Source organism: Fistularia commersonii, chromosome 12 (genome assembly GCF_037954325.1).
Source record: "Fistularia commersonii isolate RoL2024-O1a breed Wild chromosome 12, RoL_Fcom_v1.0, whole genome shotgun sequence".
NCBI lineage: Eukaryota > Metazoa > Chordata > Actinopteri > Syngnathiformes > Fistulariidae > Fistularia > Fistularia commersonii.
This window is the reverse complement of record NC_141295.1, coordinates 4,014,627-4,036,635: the sequence shown is the minus strand read 5'-3', so window position 1 is coordinate 4,036,635 and position 22,009 is coordinate 4,014,627. Positions and strand designations below refer to the sequence as shown.

The 22,009-nt window shown below is 47.3% G+C and overlaps 3 protein-coding genes across 4 annotated transcripts; 2 read left to right on the top strand and 1 right to left on the bottom strand.

Moving 5' to 3' along the window:
• The first annotated feature begins 498 nt into the window (after positions 1 to 498).
• On the top strand, positions 499 to 5,773 carry sack1fb (scaffolding CK1 anchoring protein Fb). Its single transcript, XM_086156434.1, has 5 exons — positions 499 to 1,055; positions 3,991 to 4,158; positions 4,234 to 4,355; positions 4,830 to 5,518; positions 5,591 to 5,773. Exons 1-5 carry the CDS (start codon positions 606 to 608, stop codon positions 5,632 to 5,634), a joined length of 1,473 nt encoding a protein of 490 aa, XP_086012560.1. The 5' UTR covers positions 499 to 605; the 3' UTR covers positions 5,635 to 5,773.
• Positions 5,774 to 6,195: 422 nt separating this feature from the next.
• On the bottom strand, positions 6,196 to 12,904 carry cyth4b (cytohesin 4b). Of its 2 annotated transcripts, none has more exons than XM_086156435.1 (13): positions 12,762 to 12,904; positions 11,198 to 11,280; positions 11,053 to 11,117; positions 10,700 to 10,766; positions 9,960 to 10,078; positions 9,710 to 9,790; positions 9,272 to 9,384; positions 9,026 to 9,174; positions 8,552 to 8,663; positions 7,823 to 7,899; positions 7,643 to 7,714; positions 7,382 to 7,533; positions 6,196 to 6,581 (listed from the first exon to the last, which is right to left on the bottom strand). In XM_086156435.1, exons 1-13 carry the CDS (start codon positions 12,778 to 12,780, stop codon positions 6,500 to 6,502), a joined length of 1,191 nt encoding a protein of 396 aa, XP_086012561.1. In that variant the 5' UTR covers positions 12,781 to 12,904; the 3' UTR covers positions 6,196 to 6,499. The 2 variants fall into 2 exon arrangements, with proteins under 2 accessions (XP_086012561.1, XP_086012562.1); XM_086156436.1 differs by lacking the exon at positions 12,762 to 12,904 and adding an exon at positions 12,191 to 12,263.
• A 1,867-nt stretch (positions 12,905 to 14,771) lies between these two features.
• Positions 14,772 to 20,767, top strand: rac2 (Rac family small GTPase 2). Its single transcript, XM_086156433.1, has 7 exons — positions 14,772 to 14,903; positions 17,464 to 17,535; positions 18,336 to 18,453; positions 18,869 to 18,931; positions 19,252 to 19,411; positions 19,513 to 19,646; positions 20,079 to 20,767. Exons 1-6 carry the CDS (start codon positions 14,869 to 14,871, stop codon positions 19,641 to 19,643), a joined length of 579 nt encoding a protein of 192 aa, XP_086012559.1. The 5' UTR covers positions 14,772 to 14,868; the 3' UTR covers positions 19,644 to 19,646; positions 20,079 to 20,767.
• The last annotated feature ends 1,242 nt before the right edge of the window (positions 20,768 to 22,009 follow it).

Genomic DNA, 22,009 nt, shown 5'->3' with positions numbered 1-22,009 from the left:
ATGACATATCTGCATGAGTCCAGACAGACGAATATACATGAATATACATTCTAGTTATATTCATGTTAAATGTAAATAATTTAAAAAAAAAACGGGCCAACGCTTCGGAAGGTGTTTCCGGGAACAAAGTTTTGTTAAAGTAAAAGAAAAGTAAACTGTGTTACTGTGACCCGTCGCCTTGACTGAGAGGGTGGTGCGTTCACGTACCGGCTGAAAAAATCGTAAATTCCGGACACATCGAGTGATTCACCCGCAGGTGAATGTCTTGTTGATTTATCAATGCGCCAAATGCCTTATCTGTTCATTTTTTATCGTGTCTGTTTAAATATTTGACACGAAACGCGACTTTTGGCTAGTTTTTTCACGAATTTCCACCTCTATAAAATTACATCGGCAAAAACAGCAGAGAGGACGCTGCGGCGCGCGTAACAACTTAAATTTCCGATTCCCCCTGAAGGCACCGCTGTAATTTTCGTTTTCTTTTTTTTTCTTCTTGTATTTCTTCTCCTCCGCGTTCCTCCTTTCCCGCAGAAGCACCGGAAGGTGCGGGAACTTCCACACCGCCGGGTCCCTCACCCTCCCCGCGGGGGGCCGCCGGGGCCGCCATGGCCGCGTCCCAGCTGCAGTGCCTGGAGGACGGACACATCTCGCCGGGGGTCCCGGAGAACCGGCCGGAGTTTTATTACAGCGAAAACCACCGCGCCGCCGTGGAGGAGCTTCTACGCGGCGGCGACGGCGCCTTCAAAACGCGCCTGCGCGAAGATAAAGCCACCGACTTCCTGTCGGCGCGAGAGGTCAAGCTGCTTACGAGCGCCTTCCGACCGTACGGCGTCACTTCCGGTCCTGCTTCCGCTTCCGGTCCCTCGGACCCGGAAGAGCGCTCCACCTACTGGCCTCAGGCGTCTGACGTGGACGTGCCGCCGCTGGAGCTCGGCTGGGCCGCGGCGGGATTCTTCCGTGGCGTGACGCGCGTGGCCGTGCACACGCACCCGCCCAAGGACGGCGGGCCGCACGTGAAGGAGGTGGTGAGGAGGCTCATCCAGGAGGCCGCCAAGGTGTGGGGGGGGGGGGGCAGGGGTCAAAGGTCACGGGAAGGGGTTATTACAAGGTGTGAGGGGGCGGGGCTTAGCGATCCGACGACCCTCACGACCAGACGGGTTTCGAACCCTCCGGGGTTTCTTTCGGTTTCAGATTAGATTCCACGTGAACTTTGTTCCGGGTGACTCATCCGTTCCAACTGCGTCAGCTGTTTTTTTTTTGTCCTGCCTCACGCTAATCCTAATCCTAATCCCCATCTCAATCTGAATCATTACTTGTCTTGATCCTAATCTGAATGTGAATCGCAACCCCCAAACCATAATCCAAACCTGAAATCGAAACCTAATCCCAACCCCAACCCTGATCTGAATCCAAATCAGATTCCAAAGCCTAATCACGATCCTTAACCTAATCCTAATCCATGTTCAAATCTTTACCCAGCTACTAATCCTAACTGTAATCCCAATCTGAACTGTAAACCTAATCAACACCTGAATCTGAACTGTAATCTAAACCCTTATCCGAATCTGAATTTGAGTCACGATCCTAAACCTAATCCTAATCCATGTCCAAATCTTTACCCAGCTACTAATCCTAACTGTAATCCCAATCTGAACTGTAAACCTAATCCTAACCTGAATCTGAACTGTCATCCTAATCCTTACCAGAATCTGAACTGTCATCCTAATCCCAACATGTATTTGAACTGTAATCCTAATCCCAACATGTTTTTGAACTGTAATCCTAATCCAAATTCATATATAAACTGTAATCCTAATCCTATCCCGAATCTGAATTTGAGTCACAACCCTAAACCAAATTTTATCCATGTTCAAATCTTTACCCAGCTACTAATTCTAACTGTAATCCCAATCTGAACTGTAAACCTAATCCTAACCTGAATGTGAACTGTCATCCTAATCCTTACCAGAATCTGAACTGTAATCCTAATCCCGAAGTGTATTTGAACTGTAATCCTAATCCAAATTTATACATGAACTGTAATCCTAATCCTATCCCGAATCTGAATTTGAGTCACAACCCTAAACCTAATCCCAATGACAATAATAATCCACATTTTCTTTGATCCCGAATCGTAATCCCAAAGTCTAATCCTGGTCCCATCTTGAATTCAATCCTGCATACTAATCCCATCTGAATCTGAACAGTGACCCTAAACCTGATCCCAGAGCCTATGATTTTCCAAATCCGAATCTGATTCCGGATTCTAATCCTAATCTCAATCCGCGCCCTGATCCTAACCCTAGTTTTCCAATGTTGACTGAGGCACTTTAAATAAAATGGATTATTATTATTGTTGTTATCAGTAATCCTTATCTGCGTGTGACGGGTGAAACCAAAAAACGCCTGTTAATCCGGGCTTTTTCTGGATTTTCCCAATAATCTTTAATCCAGAGTCTGTGCAGATTTGTATTTCTTCCTGGGGTTCGCAGCCCCTGGCAGGGCAGCGGGAGATTCCCCCAGACCTGTAAACGCCGTTTGGCGTCCATGGAAAACTTTTTTTTTTCCAGGGAAGCCGGTGTTTATTCGCTGTGATGTAATCACGCCGCGGTTGCCATGGCGGCGCAGACAAAGTGACTCACTCGTCCCGAGCGCTTGTGCTTTTAGTAAATATTTAAAAGGTCCGCTGATGTGGCCGAGGGACGCGTGCGTGTTTGCTGGCCTCGCCTCCTGATGCAGCACACACACACACACACACACACACACACACACACACACACACACACACGCGCACGCACGCCGACTGTGTTGAAGTGGGAATGGACGTCTGGCTTCAATCATACGTTAGCCGATTTGGTTTGACTCAACTCTAAACCTAATCCTAATCTTAAACCGAGCCGTAATCCTAATGCTAATTGTAATCCATATCTATAAATCCTAATACTGACCCTTACGCTATTCCTAATCTGAATCCTTCGCTTTCCTTAATCCTAATCCCAATCTGAATGTGAATCGTAACCCTAACCATAATCCGAATGGCAGTGACAATCCAAATCCGAATCCTAATCCCATCCCTTTCGGTAACCCTAATCCCAATCTGAATCAGAATCCGAATACTTGCCCAAATCCTAATCCTAATCCCAATCCTCAACATTTGGAATTTCTCAGTCGTTTGGATTTTAGCTGGACAAAATTGTGGGGGGAGAACAGTTTTTAATTGATCATTCAGTTATCTAAACTGTGGGATTAATTATTCTAGGAAATTTTGATTGTATTTTATAAGAATAATGATCTATTGTTATTATAAAATACGATCAAAATTTCCAGGATAATAATAATAATAACAATCATACCTATTAGTATTATTATTATAAAATACGGTCAAAATTTCCAGGATAATAATAATAATAACAATCATACCTATTAGTATTATTATTATAAAATACAATCAAAATTTCCAGGATAATAATAATAATAACAATAATACCTATTAGTATTATTATTATAAAATACAATCAAAATTTCCAGGATAATAATAATAATAACAATAATACCTATTAGTATTATTATTATAAAATACAATCAAAATTTCCAGGATAATAATAATAATAACAATCATACTTATTAGTATTATTATTATAAAATACAATCAAAATTTCCAGGATAATAATAATAATGACAATTATATTATCTGGAAATTTTTGATTGTATTTTATAATAATAGTACTAATTATTATTTCTTATGTATTACTATTATTATTATATGTTCAGGGCTTTGTTTTTTGCTAAAATACATACATATATATATATATATATATATATGTTTGTATTTAAGCAAAAAAAAAAAATATATATAGATAGATAGATAGATAGATAGATAGATAGATAGATAGATAGATAGATAGATAGATAGATAGATAGATAGATTGTATAAGTGATAACTTATTCCTAAAATTAATTTAATGATCCAATAATCCCGCCTCCTCCCAGGTGATCGCCATAGTGATGGACCTGCTGACGGACGTGCAGATCCTGCAGGACCTGATGGAGGCGTCGTGGCGCCGCTCGGTGCCCGTCTACATCCTGCTGGACGCCGGCGGCGTGCCGCACTTCCTGGACATGTGCTCGCGGTTGAAGATAGACGTCAGACACCTGCGGGTGAGAGGCGCCGTCGATCACTCCGATTGATTACGTCTGCGTTCTCCCGATCGACGTTCTTCTCCGCCGCCGCAGAACATCCGGGCCAGAACCCTGGGCGGCGTGGGCCTCAACCTGTCGCTCGGCCGACTCCCCGGCTCCGTTTGCAGCAAGTACATGCTGGTGGACGGCGACAAGGTGATGTTTGGTTCCTACAGGTGAGCTAACTAGCTAACTAGCTGCTTATTACACAGTTATTACACTCTCTGGCGTAATTACACATTAATAACAACTGAACACAGTTTATCTTGGTTATTACACGTGGATACAGCAGTGGTGGAGGGGTAGATTTCTCATTTCTAAATCCGTAAAAAGTCCAGCTGTGGTGGTTTCATGCTATCATCCAGTGGTAGCAACGCTTAGCGGTGCCCGAGTAGCGTGCTAGCGCTAGTGGCGTCACGTAGTAATAATCGCGTAATAACCTCCCGGTGAGGCTCGTCCTCAAACTTTTAAAACTTCTGCCGAGTCAGACGTAGCGATTAAAAAAAAAAAAAAAAAAAAGTATTATTTTATTATCATTATTGCATTATGAACAAGCGCGTATTCAAGATACCGTTAATAAATGTGTTAAAAAGGCTATATAGTTTATGTCTGCTAATTCTCGACCAATGAGGATGTGTTTTGCTGACCAGTTTCTCCTGGTCCACGTCCCGCATGGACCGGAACACCATCACGGTGATGACGGGCCAGGTGGTGGAGTTCTTCGATCGCGACTTCCGCGAGCTCTACGCCGTCTCCGAAAATTTGGACCTCTTCAAGGAGTTCAACGTGTCCCCGCCCGACGACGCCGCCGCCGCCACCGCCACGCTGCGCTCCAGGGCGGGATCCAAGCGCCCGCCGCTGCCCGCCACCACGTCCCGCTTCCAGGTGTCCCTCGGGGACTCGCGCAAAGCCGACATCCAGATCCCGGCGCACAAGTACAACAACCCCAAGTACCTGCTGGTGGTTGGGGATCGGCCCAGACCCACGGGGTCTCTGCAGGAGGCGGGTCCCAGACGGGGGTCGGTTCTGGCGGACACCCCGGAGGAGGCGGGGCCGGGGCGTCCGCGGGTGACCAGCAGCGAGAGGGTGGACACGCTGAGGCCGCGGGCCGCCGACGCCCCGAGCGACATCTTCCAGACGCCCAACGACCTCCCGCGACCGGAAGGGAAGTGGCGGTCGCTCGTGCAGAGGCTCTCCAGGAAGAAGGCTTCTACGGGGGGTTCCGCCGAGGCGGAGGTCCAGGATACCGGCGAGGGGACGCCTCCGCCCAGGTGGAAGGGGAAGAAGCTGCCGAGGACGAGCAAGAGCAGAGACTCCGTCGCCACGGAGGACAACAAGAGTGAGTTGTCGATTGCGCGTTCGTCTACAGCCGCGATTCCGCACTTACCCCTTCGCCTCGTCCGCCCTGCAGGTCTGAAGAGCCAGAAGCTGAAGTCGGCCTGCAAAGTATCCTGACGGGATCTGATGACTCGGCGAAAGAAGGACTACCAGTTTGCCTTAAAGTTCCAACCGCTGTTTGCCTGTCCGGGTATTTTTTATGTGAATGTATTTAGTCGCTGTAAATACAAGTATTCCTTCCAAAGCCTCTCCCAAAGCCCTCGCCTGTCTGACATGTGAAATGCTGCCATCCGGTGAAGGTACGCGGTACCGCGCCCGTTGCGAAGCGGCCGCAAAACGTCCGCCTCACGGGGACTCGTGGAACAGGAAGTCGGCGCAGGAAGTGGCCCGGCGGCGCTTCCTATCCTGTCCGAATCCGATGTCGCGGCAGCTGACTTTAGGATTACCGGGATTATCCATCGGGGCGACTTCAGGAAGGAGGGGTTGGGTTCTGTCTGGACACAGCATGTGATTCCTCATCAGCTTGAACATTTGGAGGGACCCCACCTTCCCCCCCGCACACACACACACACACACACACACACACACACACACTCGTAGAGGAAGTGTGAAAGAGGAAGTGTGATGCGCAGTCATCTGAAACCTCGCCCAATCCGTCGCTGCACGAAAACAAGCCTCGTCGCCACTTTTATTGTTTCATACAAAATCTGCCTGGATGCTGATCCGCCGCTCCCCAGCATCTCCTCCACGGAAGGACTCGGATATACGAGCCTCCGCCAACCGAGTGCCCAAACCAGAAGTGGCGACCCCTTCTTTCAGCACTTCCTTTGAGTGTCCTTTGTTTTTTAAACCCCCCCTCAGTCGAGCCTCATCCGTTGCCGGTCGTCTCGCAGGGTGCGCGCACACCCTCGCACTACAAGTCCAAAAGTCAACCAGTCCACCACGACGGTGGGCTACGGGTGGCAGGCGTGATCGGCCGGGGTCAGTCTTTGGGCGCCTGGTTTATCACCTTCTTCTTGCGAGCCGAGACCATGTCGTAGAAGGGGTCCTTGGTGATGCTCGCTCTGCGGGGAGACGGGCAATTGGCAGTGAGTATGAGGGCGGTTTGCATCGGGAGCATGTCAAACTAGTTAGCTGGATTCTTGCGGAAATCTTCTTGTCTTGGCAACTGGACTTGAGTTCTTCACATTTCACCCGTCATTCGAGAGGCCTCTCAGGTCTAATGACCTCTTGGGAGTTTCCAAGTGTAAATACCAGGGTTTTGGGCGGGTCGAGGTCACGGTGGCTGCAAGCCTCGACCCGCCCGAGAAACTCTTGCCAAGACAAGAATTCACCTTGATCTGGGTGACTGAGAACCTCCACAGACAGTTGGCTGGATGCAAAACTAACCCGACTGGATAAAGGACTACAAACTCCCAACATCCCTCGAGGCACCAGGCCACCACATCCAGGCAACCAAAGTAAAGGTCTTATCTCGCAGCACCCCAAGAAGCCAATGGGCGAATGACACCTGGCAGCACAAACGTCTACCCGAATTATGTTTTAGAACCAGATCAAGATGATGCTATAACAATTTTCCAGATACACGGGGTGTTTCCGTCTTGTCGCCAAAGGCCAACAAGTGAACCCTCAAGAAATCTGTAGTCCCGCACCATGTCACTTCCTGTCTTGGGGTTCATGGTTGCAAACAAGAAACCACAACTGATTTCGGGTATTTGCAAACCAACCTATCAAGATGCTACTTTAGACTCAGATCTGCCTTCTGCTGGGCGTCCATGGCGACGTGGTGGACAAGTGTACAAGTCAGACCCCCAATATTTGAAGTCATTGGGCTTTTATAAGAAGATAAAATTAAGGTTCTGACCTGATGGCCTCGATCCAGGAGTCCCTCTCCGTGGGGCTGGAGGCAGAGATGGTGTAGGACTGGTGTTTCCCCTCCACCACCCGTCCGCACGTCTCCGTCTTGCATGCCTTGATCTTCCTGCCGCTGGTGGGGTTGTAGAGCTCCAGGCAGTACTAGACAACAGCAGAAACCGCGATCGGCATCACCGTAGGAAGGCTTCCTTGTTCAGCTCTCTTGGGTGAGTTTCGTCTTGGAAAGCGGAGGCTAAGGGAAGTGTCTCACCGGCTTGCGTGTATACGGCACCTCCCGGACGCAGAGGTTCTCCAACGGGATGATGCCAATGGGTTCCTTGTCCTACGGGCGGACCAAGAGATATTCGAATTAGAGATTCACCATAATCTGATCTGCGTCGGTGTCACATCGTTGCCGGCGGACCAAAGTAATTGTCAACTTAGGCCTTACGGTGGTGAACTCAAAATAGTAGAGGCAGTTGTCCGTCAGGATGAACCATCGCCTCTTCCATGTCTTCACTCGGCCTCCTGAAAGACCCGGGAAACACCGAAAGGTCAAGAACCAGTGACGATCCGTGTTAGCTTCTGACCTTCCCGCGTGCTAGTCCGCCACTGTTTCCCGTCTTCTTTTTGTTCCCCGCCAGGAAACTTGGCAGTGACTTGGCGGAGAGCTGATCAAACCTCTCAGCTGCTCCCAAACAGACCCGATAGACCAGATGTAAACATTAGCGTTAGCGCTTTTGTCCAATTTTTTTTCTTTATAGCTTTAGCCTTACAGTGCAGTTTATCCTTGTGGTTTGACGGGACACAAGGGACCATTACCAGTTAGCTTCTGTTAGCTTCTGTTAGCTTCTGACCTTCCCGCGTGCTAGTCCGCCACTGTTTCCCGTCTTCTTTTTGTTCCCCGCCAGGGAACTTGGCAGTGACTTGGCGGAGAGCTGATCAAACCTCTCAGCTGCTCCCAAACAGACCCGATAGACCAGATGTAAACATTAGCGTTAGCGCTTTTGTCCAATTTTTTCTTTATAGCTTTAGCCTTACAGTGCAGTTTATCCTTGTGGTTTGACAGGACACAAGAGGCCATTCCCAGGATGGTACTCTCCCTCGCACAGAACCTCATGTTTGGAGTTCTTGTTTACCTATAATTCCCCACACCTTTGTTTTGGAGCAACGGTCTCACCCAGTTTGAGGAGCCAGCCTTCCCTGTCGGGGTTGAAGAAGGTGTGTGTGAGGTCGTTCCCGTCGTCATCTGGGATTTTGAAAGGCTCGTTTCGGATGCTCTCGTAAAGTTTCTATGCAAAGGAGAGCGGAGAGGTCGGATAAATGGTTGGCTAATTTGCTAAATGGTACTCAGTTCAACCCTCTGTCTGTCCTTGTACGAGGACACCGCTAGTGCTAACAGGAGCAAGTCACCGTGGTGTAAAACAAAGGGAGCCAAGACAATGCTGTTGATTCGGAAGCGCTTGTTTGAGGACATCGAGGCTTAATTTAGCAACATAAGTCCACTGTCCCCACTTGAGGACACAAGTTATCATCCCCAACATTCAGGTGCCATTCATCTCTGGTCAACTCGAGTTGGTCACCACGACATGCACATGCTAGTTCCTTCCCCTTCGGCCACGATTCCATTTTCGGGGCGTAAAAAGGTTCTCACCAGGAGCAGGTCGTTGGGCAGGTCGCCCCCGTTGTTGATGCCCCGGTTCATGGAGATGAAGCGTTCCAGGGTGGTCTTGTCTTTCACGTTGGGGTTGTGGAGGCTGGTGTTTAGCATGATGATGGCGAACGACAGGATGTAGCAAGTGTCTGGTGTTGCGAGGGAACACCGGGCGGGAGAAGAGGAAATGAAAGTCACCGCCTCGTTGCTGAAGAAGCGCAAAAATGTTCACCGGGCGAAGCTCACCTGTCGACTGGAAGACGTGCGGGTTGCAGTCGCAGTAGCGCGTAGCGAAGGCTTCCATCATGCGGTCGATCTTCTGAGCTTCGCCGGGCAGACGGAAACTCCACAGGAACTGCCTGTCAGAGTTGACGACACAGTATTTAATCAAACTAAAACTAAAACCTCTCATCCTAAATCCTTGTTCTTATTCCTCAAACACCATCGCTATGCTAATATACAATCGTATCCACTAGCGGACATTATCTTGAGCCAACAGTTTGTGTGCTTCCGCTAGCATCGACTTGCCAATCAGTGTTGCAGTGTAGTTGATGTTAGCCTGGAGGGAAAGTTTCCCCATGAAAAAGGGGTAGGGCTTTTGCTAGCTAACTTGGATGGTTAGCTAACATAGCAGAGCTCCACATCTGGAGGACTGGGGATCACAAGAGGTCAATCAGGGCTGACCTGAGGGCTTGGACCAGGTTGAGGTCGGAGAACTCGTGCAGCTCCACGAAGGCCTTCAGCGTCTGCAGGTGGAAGTCCTCTCTGTGACGGAGATGGTGGAAGACATTAGAATCCAGGTTCTCAGCTCCCCTTCAGGAGCATACCTCCGTCCTTTATCCAGGACCTTTTCCCCTTCCTTGACCCCGCCGAGTCCCCTGACCTTCCCCTCCCTTATGGTGCCTCTGGTCCATCTCCTCAACCCCACGCTCACCTTTCTCCCAGGAACTCTCCAATGGCCGTCTTGCTGAGTCCCTCCTCCTTGTAGAGGAACGCGGCCGTGGAATCGGCGGTTCCGGCGAGTAGCTTGTTCTCCACCAGGTAGCTCATACCCTGCAAGAACACACAGTTGCAGTTTGAGCTTTTTTTGCCGAGCCGATTGCATGCGGAGGCACCTCACGTGCGGAAAGAGGCATTAGCTAATGCAACGCTTTGGCCAACGCGTGCGCACTTGTGCCTGGAACAGCTGGGTTTCAGAATGACCTCAACCCCCTGCACCTTCCCCAACCGCTTACCCGACGCCCGCGGAGTCCAGAAGAGCTTGTGTTTGGCCGATTGCTCAAAACAAATCTCAATTCCGCTTTCTTTTTTTGGCGCGGTCCCGACGGGAACGGGATGTAAAAATACATCTCTGGTTTACCGAAGGGTACGTTTGTACACACAACACCTGCAGAATGTATAGAAGTCCTGCAGATTCTGTAAAAATACCCCAAAAAAGGTACTTCAAAATGGTTTCTGGTCTTGAAATCAGTCTGGAGAGGTCTTAGAGGGACCCGGTCCACCCGCAAGAGCTCTGCCTGCCCCGGATAACCGCAGATAGCATGATGTCACAGGAAGTGTGAAACAAGAAGTGTGCCTTGATGGGCCGGAGCTGCTTCCTGTAGCTTCGAAGGACCCGCTGGAGGAAAATCAGAGCCTTGTCGAGGAGATACCGGAGAAACTCTCAGTGCTGACCTTTTTGGGCTCCATGTTGAATTTCTTCTTCCCGATTGAGAACCTCTTCCCCCTCTCCGTGGTTTTGCTGAAAAATAGAAAACGACAGGTGAACTCGTCTGATCGGTCTGCTAGCAAGCACACAAACACCAGTTCATCAAAAGCCTTGACGTCGTCATGAATTCCCGGAAACAGGAAAAGTTCCGATCTACACGGAAGTTCGCTCCGTCTGATAAGAGCTAATCCCACGTCGGGCAATCGAAGAAACCCCAGGAGATGCAGACGGACACTTCCAGAACGCAAGCCAGATAATTAAATCGGGAAATATCGATTTTGAATCTGTGGCAAAGGTGGATGTTGAAGGTGAAGCTCACCTTTCCTCCCCGGACCCGAAGCTGAGTATGTCGGCCATGATCCCGTCGATCTCCAGTTTCAGTTTCTGGACACGGAAGGAACCCGGGAGACGGCGTCAGCGAGGTGGCGTCGGGTTGAACAGGGGGAGCTCCGGGTGGAACCTACCTGAATGTCGTCCAGGAGGTCCCTCTTGTACATCTTGATGTTCTCCAGCTCCATTTTCTCAGCGGCGCTGAAATCCGAGGAAACTGCGTGGGGCGGCAAAGGGGCAACGTCATGCATCATTCTCTACAGCGCAGACACTTATCGTGGCTCTTATCATCTCTGGTCTGGACGACTGCAACTCCCTCCTTGCCGGTGCCCGAGGTGACTATCACGCTTCTGGGGCTTATTCAGAAACCGTCCCAAATTCTCTCACACAACTCCCGTTCTTATGTCCCTACGCCGGCTCCCGGTAGCCGCCCACGTCAAGTACAAGTCCCTGGTGCTCGCCTACCGGGGAGTGAACAGGACAGCTCCGTCTCTTCTCCAGGATATGGTTAAGCTACATGTCTTGCCCCGTCCACTCCGATCTGCCACCTCCAGGCAACCGTCCACCCCATCCGTCGGAGCCCCACCGATCGAACCGGTCTCGGCTCCTCAGCGGTGGAACGAACTCCCAAAAAACGTCAGAACAGCGGGGTTGCTGCCCATATATCGCTGTAAGCTGAAAACATACCTCTTCACCAAGCACTACCCTACTAATCCCACTCAGCCTCCAGATGAAGATTAACGATGAACTTCTGGCTATTTAGTTGAGTGGTCACTTCTGACTTCCGACTACTGGTACTTCGGATCTTCAGTGACTGAATTGCACTTCTTGTAAGTCGCTTTGGATAAAAGCGTCTGCCAAATGATTGTAATGTAAAGTCTTTAGCGTTGAGCTGCCGGTGAAGGACCGAGATCTAAAGCGACATCAGTTCCTGCTGTACCGCTATTAGTACTACGGAAACACCAAGGGGTATTGTGGTTGTTCTCAAGAAAATCAAGCTGGTAACACCCCCCCCCCCAAAAAAAAAAAGACTGCAGGAAACCGCAAACACAACAACATCTTCAAGTGAGACAGAGCTAATCCCTTGAGCGAGAGCAACATAGAACATCATCGGCATAGAGAATCACCTCACAGAGGCATTTTTCTTCGTTTTTTTAGCCTCCAGATGACCAAAGGACATCTGCCCGGCGGAGTTGGAAGTTTGGTCGACTTGTGCGGGGGATCATACGCATGCCTTGTTCCGCTTACAGACACCGCAACAACTTCCTCACCCTGTGCATGGAGGGGGCGGCGAGACTGGATTTTGAAAGTAGGCATACCCTCATTTCGGGAAAGTCACCTCTCTTCATCGCTTAACGGTACCTTCTGACCCTCTTGCCCCTTTTGGTAGCCTAAATCACATTCTTCTCAATTCACCTTTATCTCCCGATACCACCCTGCCTTTTTGGTTGTTTTTATCTCAGCTCATCCAGAGCGCTCTCACTTCCTGTTTTCAGCATCCTGTTGTTGTAGTCTTTAAAAATCTTCGAGGCCAACCGGTTGAGCATCAGCTGATCGAGTGCTAAAGTGCTATTAGCCCACTCTAGTGCTGCGGGCATCCAATGAGGGTCAAGGTTATCGATCAAGAAAAGCCGCTAACGCGTTTCTCGCTAAATCAGATGAAGACGTGGGTGCTTAAAGAGCCGAGCGGAGTCTCACCCATCTTGAAATCAGTCATCGGGATCCGGTCGGTCGGACGCAGATGCGCAGCGGTGATTTGCAAACGCCGCGCTTCAACCCTTCGCCTTGGAACTCTTCTCGCCACCGGTGTCACTGCGTCATCGCCGCTTTGTAATCTGCCGCACAAGGAAATCAGCAACGTCCTCTTTCGTTGGTTAGGTGGTTCAAATGGGCGGCGGCGGAGCACAGCCCAGGAAGTGTCAAAAGAGGGAGGTTGGACACCCTGTTCTTCAAGAGAGAAAGAAAATTAATCATTTTTTTCTCTTGTTAATAAACCATTGCATGTCTACATCTGATCTGTGAATGAATGAATGAATGAATGAATGAATGAATGAATGAATGAATGAATGAATGAAATAAAATCCACTTTGGACATTCACTATAATCACAATGAAAAAAATGAAAATAATGATAATAATAATAATAATAATAATAATAATAATAATAATAATGATGATAAATGAATAACAATACCAAACACGTAAATGTGGATGGACAGTGGAGAAAGGATTTATAATAATTCATGCAGTCTTCCATTTTGAAGGCGTGAGTCTGGAAGAGAAAAAAAAAAACATATAAATATATAAACAATCTGATGGTTAAATGTTTATTTTTTTTCCTAGATACTAGTTATTACCTGGTTATTCCTGCTGGTTTCAGGCTGAAAACCTGAGGCTGCATCGTCAGTTGGGAAACAGTGCCATCTAGTGGTCAAATAGCGACATTACATCTAGTTGTTGTTTAAATAGTTTATTTATTGATTGATTGACTGATAGATTGATGTCATCAATTTCAACGTCTAAATTATCTGTTCCATCCATTGTCTGAGAATCTCGGTTTTATTTTGAAATATTTGTTCACTTCCTGCGCTCTTGGCAGGGTTATCGCTTTATACATATATATATATATATATATATATATATATATATATATATATATATATATATAAAATACATTGTACATTTTTTAGTTTGACTTGAGGTTTAATCAAATTTCGGGTTTAATAATAATCCAGTGAAATCAGCTACAAATGCATTGGCTTTTCATCATTAGTCTCTCTTCCTCTATTTATATATACATGGATATTAAAACATACATAATTCGAATATTAATCCATAATTTTGGTGTTATTACTTGTAGCACTTTGTTTTTTATAGTATGATTAGCATTTCCCAAATCCTCCATCATAAACTTCATTTATTCTTATAAGTTTATTATATCTACTTCTTGGGCTACATTATAAATACAGATATATTCGCAGTTTGCTGCCATGTTAGCATGATGCTACAGCATGATGCTAAGTCCTTCTGCTAAGTCCCTATGTATGTATATAGATGTATATGTATATATACATAGATATATATACATTATATCTATGTATATATATATGTATATTGATTATAGTGATTATAGTGATATATATATATATATATATATATATATATATACATACATACACATACATACATATATATTTTGTAGATTGTTTAAGAATTAAGAATTTTGGCACAATTGCTAGTAGCGTGTTTTTTTATTTTTACAACTTAAAATGTTCATTTTAAATTGTTTAAAAAAACATTTTATTTTTAATTATATTATTAACATTTTACAAAATTCTCTATCATTCACTTTATATAGTAAATTAATTTATTTCATTCGGTTTTTTTTTGTTGTTTTGTTAAAAGCACATTTAAATTAAAATGCTGCTCGTAAGCATTATGCTAAAGCCACTAAATAAACACAGATAAGGCAAAGTGGGGAAAAAAACAATTAAGAAAATGAAATGTCGCTGCTTCATGCACACGTGCACGTGGATGCACGACTGCAATAACTACATCTCACACACACACACACACACGATGCATCAATTTGTTTTTTGCACAAATCCTGTCTTGTTGAACGACAGGGTGCAAAAATGGGGGAGGAGAGAGAGAGAACGCAGCAGCGGAGGGGTGGAGGGAGTGAGGCGGGAGGTGTGTTACAGTTTCCTGTTTCACGTTTCCAAGTTTCACGCCGATCTGGGCGTCTTAACCCTCCTCCCTCGGCGCCGCCGCCGTCAGTGCAGGGCGACGGCAAGCGCGACAGGATGCAGGCGATCAAGTGTGTGGTCGTGGGAGACGGGTACGCAGACACTTTCCTTCTCTTTGCTACAAAGCTCCGGAGCCCGGGTTCGAGCGGCGGGGCGGCCTGCTCAACCTGCTCACGCCGTCTCGTGTGTGTGTGTGTGTGTGTGTGTGTGTGTGTGTCAAGAGTGATAACCTATTGGGGTAAAACAAAGTAACGGTGTTGGTTCTACTTCACAAACTTCACTACTTCTACTAGCCCTGTTGGCATTTCTCAAACTGTGTTTGATGGTTTCGTTTGGGAGCGTGTGTGTGTGTGTGTGTTTGTGTGTGTGTGTGTGTGTGTGTGTATGCAGGCCTCGACTTGCAGGAAATCGCAGAAACGCGGAGGCGCTAAATGCAGGGAGGGAGTGGATGGGTGAAAAGACGACGCATCCTTGGGTGGGGATGGGAGTGGGGGGGTTCGAGGTGCGGCTGGAGGCGTCCAAAGAAGGGGTGGCGGCGGCGGCGGCGGCGGCGGTGGCGGTGGCGGCGGCGGGGGGGCTCGGATACGCCGCCGCCACTCCTGCCGTCCATATCGGCCTGCTTCATCCTCTTCCTGGCAAGCCGCTCATTGCTTGTCATGATAACGGAAACTGAAAAGAGGAAGTTTCTGCACAGCCGGGTTCAAGGGGGGGGGATCCCCCCCCCACACACACTCCTCTGAATGTGTGTGTGCGTATTTGCGTGTGTGAGAAGTGTGTTAGCGTGCACATGTCACAATAGTGGAGATAAAACGGCAGCGGCGGCGAAGCACCAGAGGCGAGGTTTTTAGTCTCTGCGAGAAAACAAACTCAACCTGAGAGGAGACGTCAACAGAAACCAGAATCGGTCAATTAGAGCCAAACATCGGTAATTAATCAGTAATTAATCAGTATCAATAATTTTCTGCTTGTTGTCACAAAGCCGTCGATTGAGACGCGGAAGAAGAATATTTTAAAAAATTGTTAGCGTGGTGTGCAGTTCCAGTTGTAGCCACTAGGGGGCTGTTGCAACAGCCTCGAGGAGCGGCCTGTTGTGATTGGTTGTGTCGCCTGCACGAAATCAAATGTGACGTGCACGTGTCTTTGCATTGGTCCAACAGATGTCGTAAAAATATATTTATCTATATATACGAAGAAAGCAGAGTAGAGGGGGAAAAGGAAGCTCCTAGGATGGGAGGAGATCACTGTGAGCAGCAAGCCTCGTGAAGCCTAGGAAGCTGAAGGAACCCTTTATTTTCCAAAACTTAAATTAGATTAAATTTAATCAAATAATTTGTTATAATTGAATTCATTGATTAAATTCCATTTTAAATTTTTTTATTTCTACTTTTGCTGTTTTGGCTGATTTTTAGATGACAAACACCTGTGTTTATTTACACTTTATACTATAACAGTACGTTATACTAACACCTCTGCTGCTAATAGTCATACATGTTTTATCCAAATAGAACATTTTAAAATAATAAAATAAATACATAAATCGAACATAATTTAGTGGAACTATACATATATATATTTTATTTTATTTTATCTTATTTTATTTTATTTTATTATTTGGGGGGGGGGGCTCAAGCTGACAATGAATTTCATGTGTTTTTTACTTGAAAAATGTAATAGAAACTGCCTTTTTTTTCAAATGGTCGCAGAAGCCGTGCTCCAGGATGCACACACACACACCCACACACACACAGACTGATGGAGACAGATGAGAGAACATAGCCAAATAGAAAAAGCAGGTTAGAACAACTTCCTGTCTGAAAAGTTTGCAAAAATAAAAGTCTGGTTCTTCTAACAGCCGTTGCGACGGAAAATCAGTTTGGGTAGAAAAACATACGGATGAAGATCCACTTCCTGTTTCTCTGCTCTGACTTACTTCTCTGAAACCGGTTACTTCCTGTCTGAGTCACACAGCATGCCCCAGGACACGTACCCACACACACACACACTCACACTCACACTCAGCTACATTTTGCTCCAGTTAGCATGATTAGCCCGCTGATGCATCACGTTATTTAAGACATTTTTTAAGCTAATGCTAATGCTATGAGGCATGCTAGGCAATGAAGCGTGATGACATCACGCGAAACGTCACGGACGCCGTTTGACCTCCGTCGATCGGCGCTCCTCTACGAATCCCGTCTTTTTTTAATCGCAAAGTCCTGATTGGTGTCGTCTTCGGGCGCTAACATGGTCCAACTGCAAAAGGCAGGAAAGTTGCAGAAAAAGATGCACGATGAGCCATTGAGTTTGGAAAAAAAACAATTTGAAACACATTTAGGGTCACTCCCATCAGAAAGGAGATGTCAAGATGCGTGTGTGTGCATGTGTATGTTTGTGCATGTGTGTGTGTGTGTGTGTGTGTGACGGCGCGGCTTCCACCAATGAGCTGCAAAGCCTCAAGTAGCAAATTAGCATTTCAGCTAAAATAATAAAAATAAAATGTTACTTGCTGCTCGACGCTCTTTCACAGTGAGGGCCGCGAATCTTCGACGCCTCCCCTCTTCCTCTCGCGACACACCTCGCCACTTCCTGCCGCTCACACACACTCGCGGCCTGTAACGTCTTGCTGAGTGTGTTTGTACTTGTGTGTTGCAGGGCTGTGGGGAAAACATGCCTCCTCATCAGCTACACCACCAATGCCTTCCCCGGGGAGTACATTCCTACTGTGTGAGTATGACACACACACACACACACACACACACACACACACATATGCACATGCACGTGCACACATGCGCACACATGCAGGCTCAGGATGGGCCCTCGCCCTCACCTGAAGCTGCAGGAAAGACCAAAAAGCAACAAGTAAACCTGCAACACTTAAAGTTGCTGCGTGTGAATGCATGATCAATACACACACACACACACACACACACACACACAAGCACATGCGCATGCACACAAATGTTTGAACTTTTTTCAGCGGCAGGTCGGGACCGGCAGCCGAGGGCAAAAACACACCAGTTTGAAAAAGAAGCAAAAACAGAGGGAAGGAGCATCAGTGGCGTAGGGTTGGGAGGGAGTGAGAGGGTGACAGGGTGAGAGTGGGGGGAGTGAGAGTGGAGTGAGAGGGTGGGGGTGCACTACCGCCCATGTGTGTGTGGGGGGGCAAGACACTGAGTGATTCATCCAGGCGATAGGATCTCTATGAAGATTTCAAAGGCTGCAATTGCGCTACAGCCGAACAGGAAGTTGCTAAAAAATGTGCGTGCGTGCATGTGTGTGGGTATGTGTGTGTGTGTCTGTGTGTGTGTGTGTGTGTCTGTGTGTGTTAATCAAAGTAGCGTGAGGGGAAGAAAACAGCCCAAGTGTTGAGTTGCAGTACCAATGTTCACCACTAGAGGGCACTGTTGCTACTTGCTGCTCCCGATTTGATCGATTCCTTTCAATCATTGACTGACAATGAGGTCATTGATAATTAATGATATTGGTTTTGAAAGTGTTTTGTTTTTTCCGGCCCGACCAAGGTTCGACAACTACTCGGCCAACGTGATGGTTGACAGCAAGCCCGTCAATCTGGGCCTTTGGGACACAGCCGGGCAAGAGGACTACGACAGGCTCCGCCCCCTTTCCTACCCACAGACGGTACACACACACACACACAGACGAGTGTGTGTACACACACACGTCTGGAGAAGCGTGAAGATTAGCTGATACGCCCTCGTCTCACTTTTTTCTCACTGATTACAAATCGCACAATCTCATAGCGAGGAGTGTCAGATCAAACGAATGGTCTGTGTGTGTGTGTGTGCGTGTGTGTGTGTGTGTGTGTACGTGTGTGTGTGTGTGTGTGTGTGTGTGCAGTCTAAACATTTCAAACAAAGCATGTTATCATGCAACGAGAAGTCACACATGTGATGCTAGCATGCTAAAACAATATTAGCTAATGCGCGACTAGCTCAGGTGTTTGAATATTCATGGTTTTACACCAAGTACTACAAAGTACTTTTCAAGGTACATGTACTGCAGTACTACGTCTCCTCTCTCTTTCCCCCTGCAGGACGTTTTCCTGATTTGCTTCTCCCTGGTGAGCCCGGCGTCGTACGAGAACGTCCGAGCCAAGGTCAGTCTTGATTTGCAACAGAAAAACTACAAAAATGGAGGACGGCAGATGAAGAAGCCAGTAAAATATGGCTGACCTTTAAAAAAAAAAAATTTAAATTCAGGAATTGAAGTGAACAGATGAAATCCGTGATTTGATTGACAGACGTGGCAGAAGAGGTGCAGTGAGAGTTCGGATTAAAAGACAATAACGACGGAAAACGGTTATTAACTCGTTATTACATGTTTATTACACGCTTATTACCGTGTAATTGACGCTAGGCTTTGACAGCCCCGAAATGGTAGTTTGAAATGTTTTGACCCCCCAATTCCACCCCCTAGTGGTACCCGGAGGTGCGCCACCACTGCCCCTCCACGCCCATCATCCTGGTGGGAACCAAGCTGGACCTGAGGGACGAGAAGGAGACCATCGAGAAGCTGAAGGAGAAGAAGCTGGCGCCCATCACCTACCCTCAGGGCCTCGCGCTCGCCAAGGAGATAGGTCAGTGCCAAAAGCGGCGCCCGGAGAAGCGGCACGAACGTGTTTTGATCTGCGTTTTTTTTTTTTTTTTTTCACCCCCCTACCCGTCGCACGCCGTGCAGACGCAGTAAAGTACCTGGAGTGCTCGGCTTTGACCCAGCGTGGCCTGAAGACGGTGTTCGACGAGGCCATCCGCGCTGTGCTTTGCCCGCCGCCCACCAAGACCAAGAAGAAGCCCTGCTCCCTGCTGTGAACGGTGAGGCGCCGACCCTTGACCCCATATGTAATAACAATAACAGTGTAATGACAGTGTAACAACAGTGTAATAACAGTCTAATAACTGTAATAACATCTGATCGGATTATAATGATTTTTTTCCAATTCACGACGGAGTTACATTTCAAATATGGCTGCAAGAAATCAGTCAGGGACGCCATTAAAATGACATCGCTGGGGTGAGACACATGGCGGTAGGGTTCCCCCGCAGCGCCGTTTCATTAAAGCATCATCATGGCGAGCGGCTAAATCAATCCCAAGTCTTCAGGGGGTGATTTTCAATCTGGCAATGATGGCCACAGCTAACGCTAACTCATGCTTAGGAGAAACGCTGTTAACCCAAAGCGAGGGTGAAGACAAATTTGCGAGACGGAGTTAGCATTGCGAAGCTAACTAGCTTCCTCCGTTTCAGGTCCCGGCGGCGGAGCGAGGAAGGCGTACCATCACAGGCCAGGAGAAAACCCGGAGTGTGCATCCCAAAAAAACTCACAACTGGATTTATTGTCCTTTTATACATATATATATATATATACATACATATTTTTTTATATATATGTATAAATACAATAACTGTTGTAGCAGCTCTTTGTTTACAACGCACTTACTATGGAAACCAGGTGGTATCACCTAGCAACAGCGCACAACGGTACGACTACACGCTGTTGCGGACACGCTGGCGGTCAAAAAGCCGGAGGAGCTTTCAGTTGAAGGGATCTTCGTTCCAAAGTAGATATTCAAAAATATATATTTATAGAAACCAGTTATAGATGCAGGCCAATATGTGACCTGTCAATCAAAACGAGCTAAATGTGTTTGTTATTAACACCTTAGCGCATTAGCGGCGGCACGAGCACCACGACCCCGTCCTCGATCACATGACTCCGTGACAGCGAATGCGGGCTGCGAGCGCCACGACGTTTCTAAATTAGCATTTTTTTGCCGCTTGTTTTGTTTCATTAGCGACGAGCTACATGGGGACAAGAGCATTTTGTACAAACAGCAGAGGGGAGGGAGGGGGTGGGGTTTGGGGTATGAGTTATTTCAGCCATAAGTGTGTTATTTCTTGTGAAATAAAATGAAATAAAATAAAATTAAACAGTTTCTTCAGCTCTATACCTTTGGGAGGGTCCTCAAGGGGCCGTGGGAGTTTGCCCAACTAGTCTACGTGTGAATGTGGGGTTGCAAGGTCGCGCTTGCTAGCGGCGGCGCTGGTTAGCGACAAGCTACAAGAGGTTATTCGACATTTTATTGGGCAATTATTGATAACGTCACAGGGATCCGGGTCAGATTTTTTGGCGCCGAGCGATCCCATTGGCCCCTTCGTGGTACAAAGACAGTCCTGCGATCTGATTGGCCGAGTTATTTTTGGTTGAAACGGCCAGACACGGCTCACATTTCTATTCACGGCTATTCTTTTTGACGTAGCATCTTCTGACGCTAATGTTAAAACCAACATTTTTGCAAGATTGAAAAGTCATTCGTTCATTCTGTGTTTTCCCTCACAGCTCCGCTAAACACCATTAGCGATGCTTGACAACTGGTTAGCGACATGCTAACGCACAGATTGGCAAACGCCACCGGAGCCCGCTGCTTCCGTTGCCGACATCTGGCAGCCTCGCGATTTGTTTGTTTGTTTGAATGACTTCCATAAAAGGAAGACGTTGCCATGGCGACCCCCCCATTTGACTCAATACACCATTGAAGCAGATGCAGGGCGTTCTCTAAATGCGTCCCTGTCAGGTTAAGAGCCTCCCCATCGATCCCCGATCGGCTGTCGGACCCTGGTGCGCCGTAATCGCCTCGCCGAAGCTAATGGCTTGTGAAAAGGCCGCAGACCAGCCGCTTCTCGTCGCTCAAACTCAAGCCGGGCGCTTATTTTGAAGACGCGATAGAAGAAAAACAATCGATATCGCTTTGTGAGGCTTCACGTACCCTTCCGCCGCCTCCCGATCGTGGATCTCGCTCGAATCGCAACCGATTGACGACAGTCCCACGGACACGGTTACTCTATCCTGAATATAAGTCTACTTCCTTTTCCCTGACAACCTGCTGTTGGACACATATTACCCTGATATAAGCCTGTTAGCGTAAAGACTGCGCTGCAATGTAAAGATAACGATAAAGGGCGACGGTTAGCGACCCTGAACGCAGGATAAGCAGTGATGAATGAACAAAGGAATAATTATTACTAAAACGACAACAAAAAAAGTGCATATGTGAAGGGAAAAACAAAAAGAAGAGTTCCATGGCGGCGGTTCAGTCGGGTCATGGAGAAACCACAGGCAGTAATGATTACACACACTTTGTTTCCTTGGCAACGAGGAGCTGCAGGACGCAGCCATT

Coding starts and splice junctions, on each gene's coding strand:
- sack1fb (XM_086156434.1), top strand. CDS start 606: ATGGCCGCGTCCCAGCTGCAGTGCCTGGAGGACGGACACATCTCGCCG. Junction 1,056..3,990: donor TCATCCAGGAGGCCGCCAAG/GTGTGGGGGGGG, acceptor GCCTCCTCCCAG/GTGATCGCCATAGTGATGGA. Junction 4,159..4,233: donor TAGACGTCAGACACCTGCGG/GTGAGAGGCGCC, acceptor CCGCCGCCGCAG/AACATCCGGGCCAGAACCCT.
- rac2 (XM_086156433.1), top strand. CDS start 14,869: ATGCAGGCGATCAAGTGTGTGGTCGTGGGAGACGG. Junction 18,454..18,868: donor CCCTTTCCTACCCACAGACG/GTACACACACAC, acceptor TTCCCCCTGCAG/GACGTTTTCCTGATTTGCTT. Junction 18,932..19,251: donor ACGAGAACGTCCGAGCCAAG/GTCAGTCTTGAT, acceptor TCCACCCCCTAG/TGGTACCCGGAGGTGCGCCA.
- cyth4b (XM_086156435.1), bottom strand. Junction 10,079..10,699: donor TCAACATGGAGCCCAAAAAG/GTCAGCACTGAG, acceptor GTGTTCTTGCAG/GGTATGAGCTACCTGGTGGA. Junction 6,582..7,381: donor TCCTGGATCGAGGCCATCAG/GTCAGAACCTTA, acceptor GTCTCCCCGCAG/AGCGAGCATCACCAAGGACC.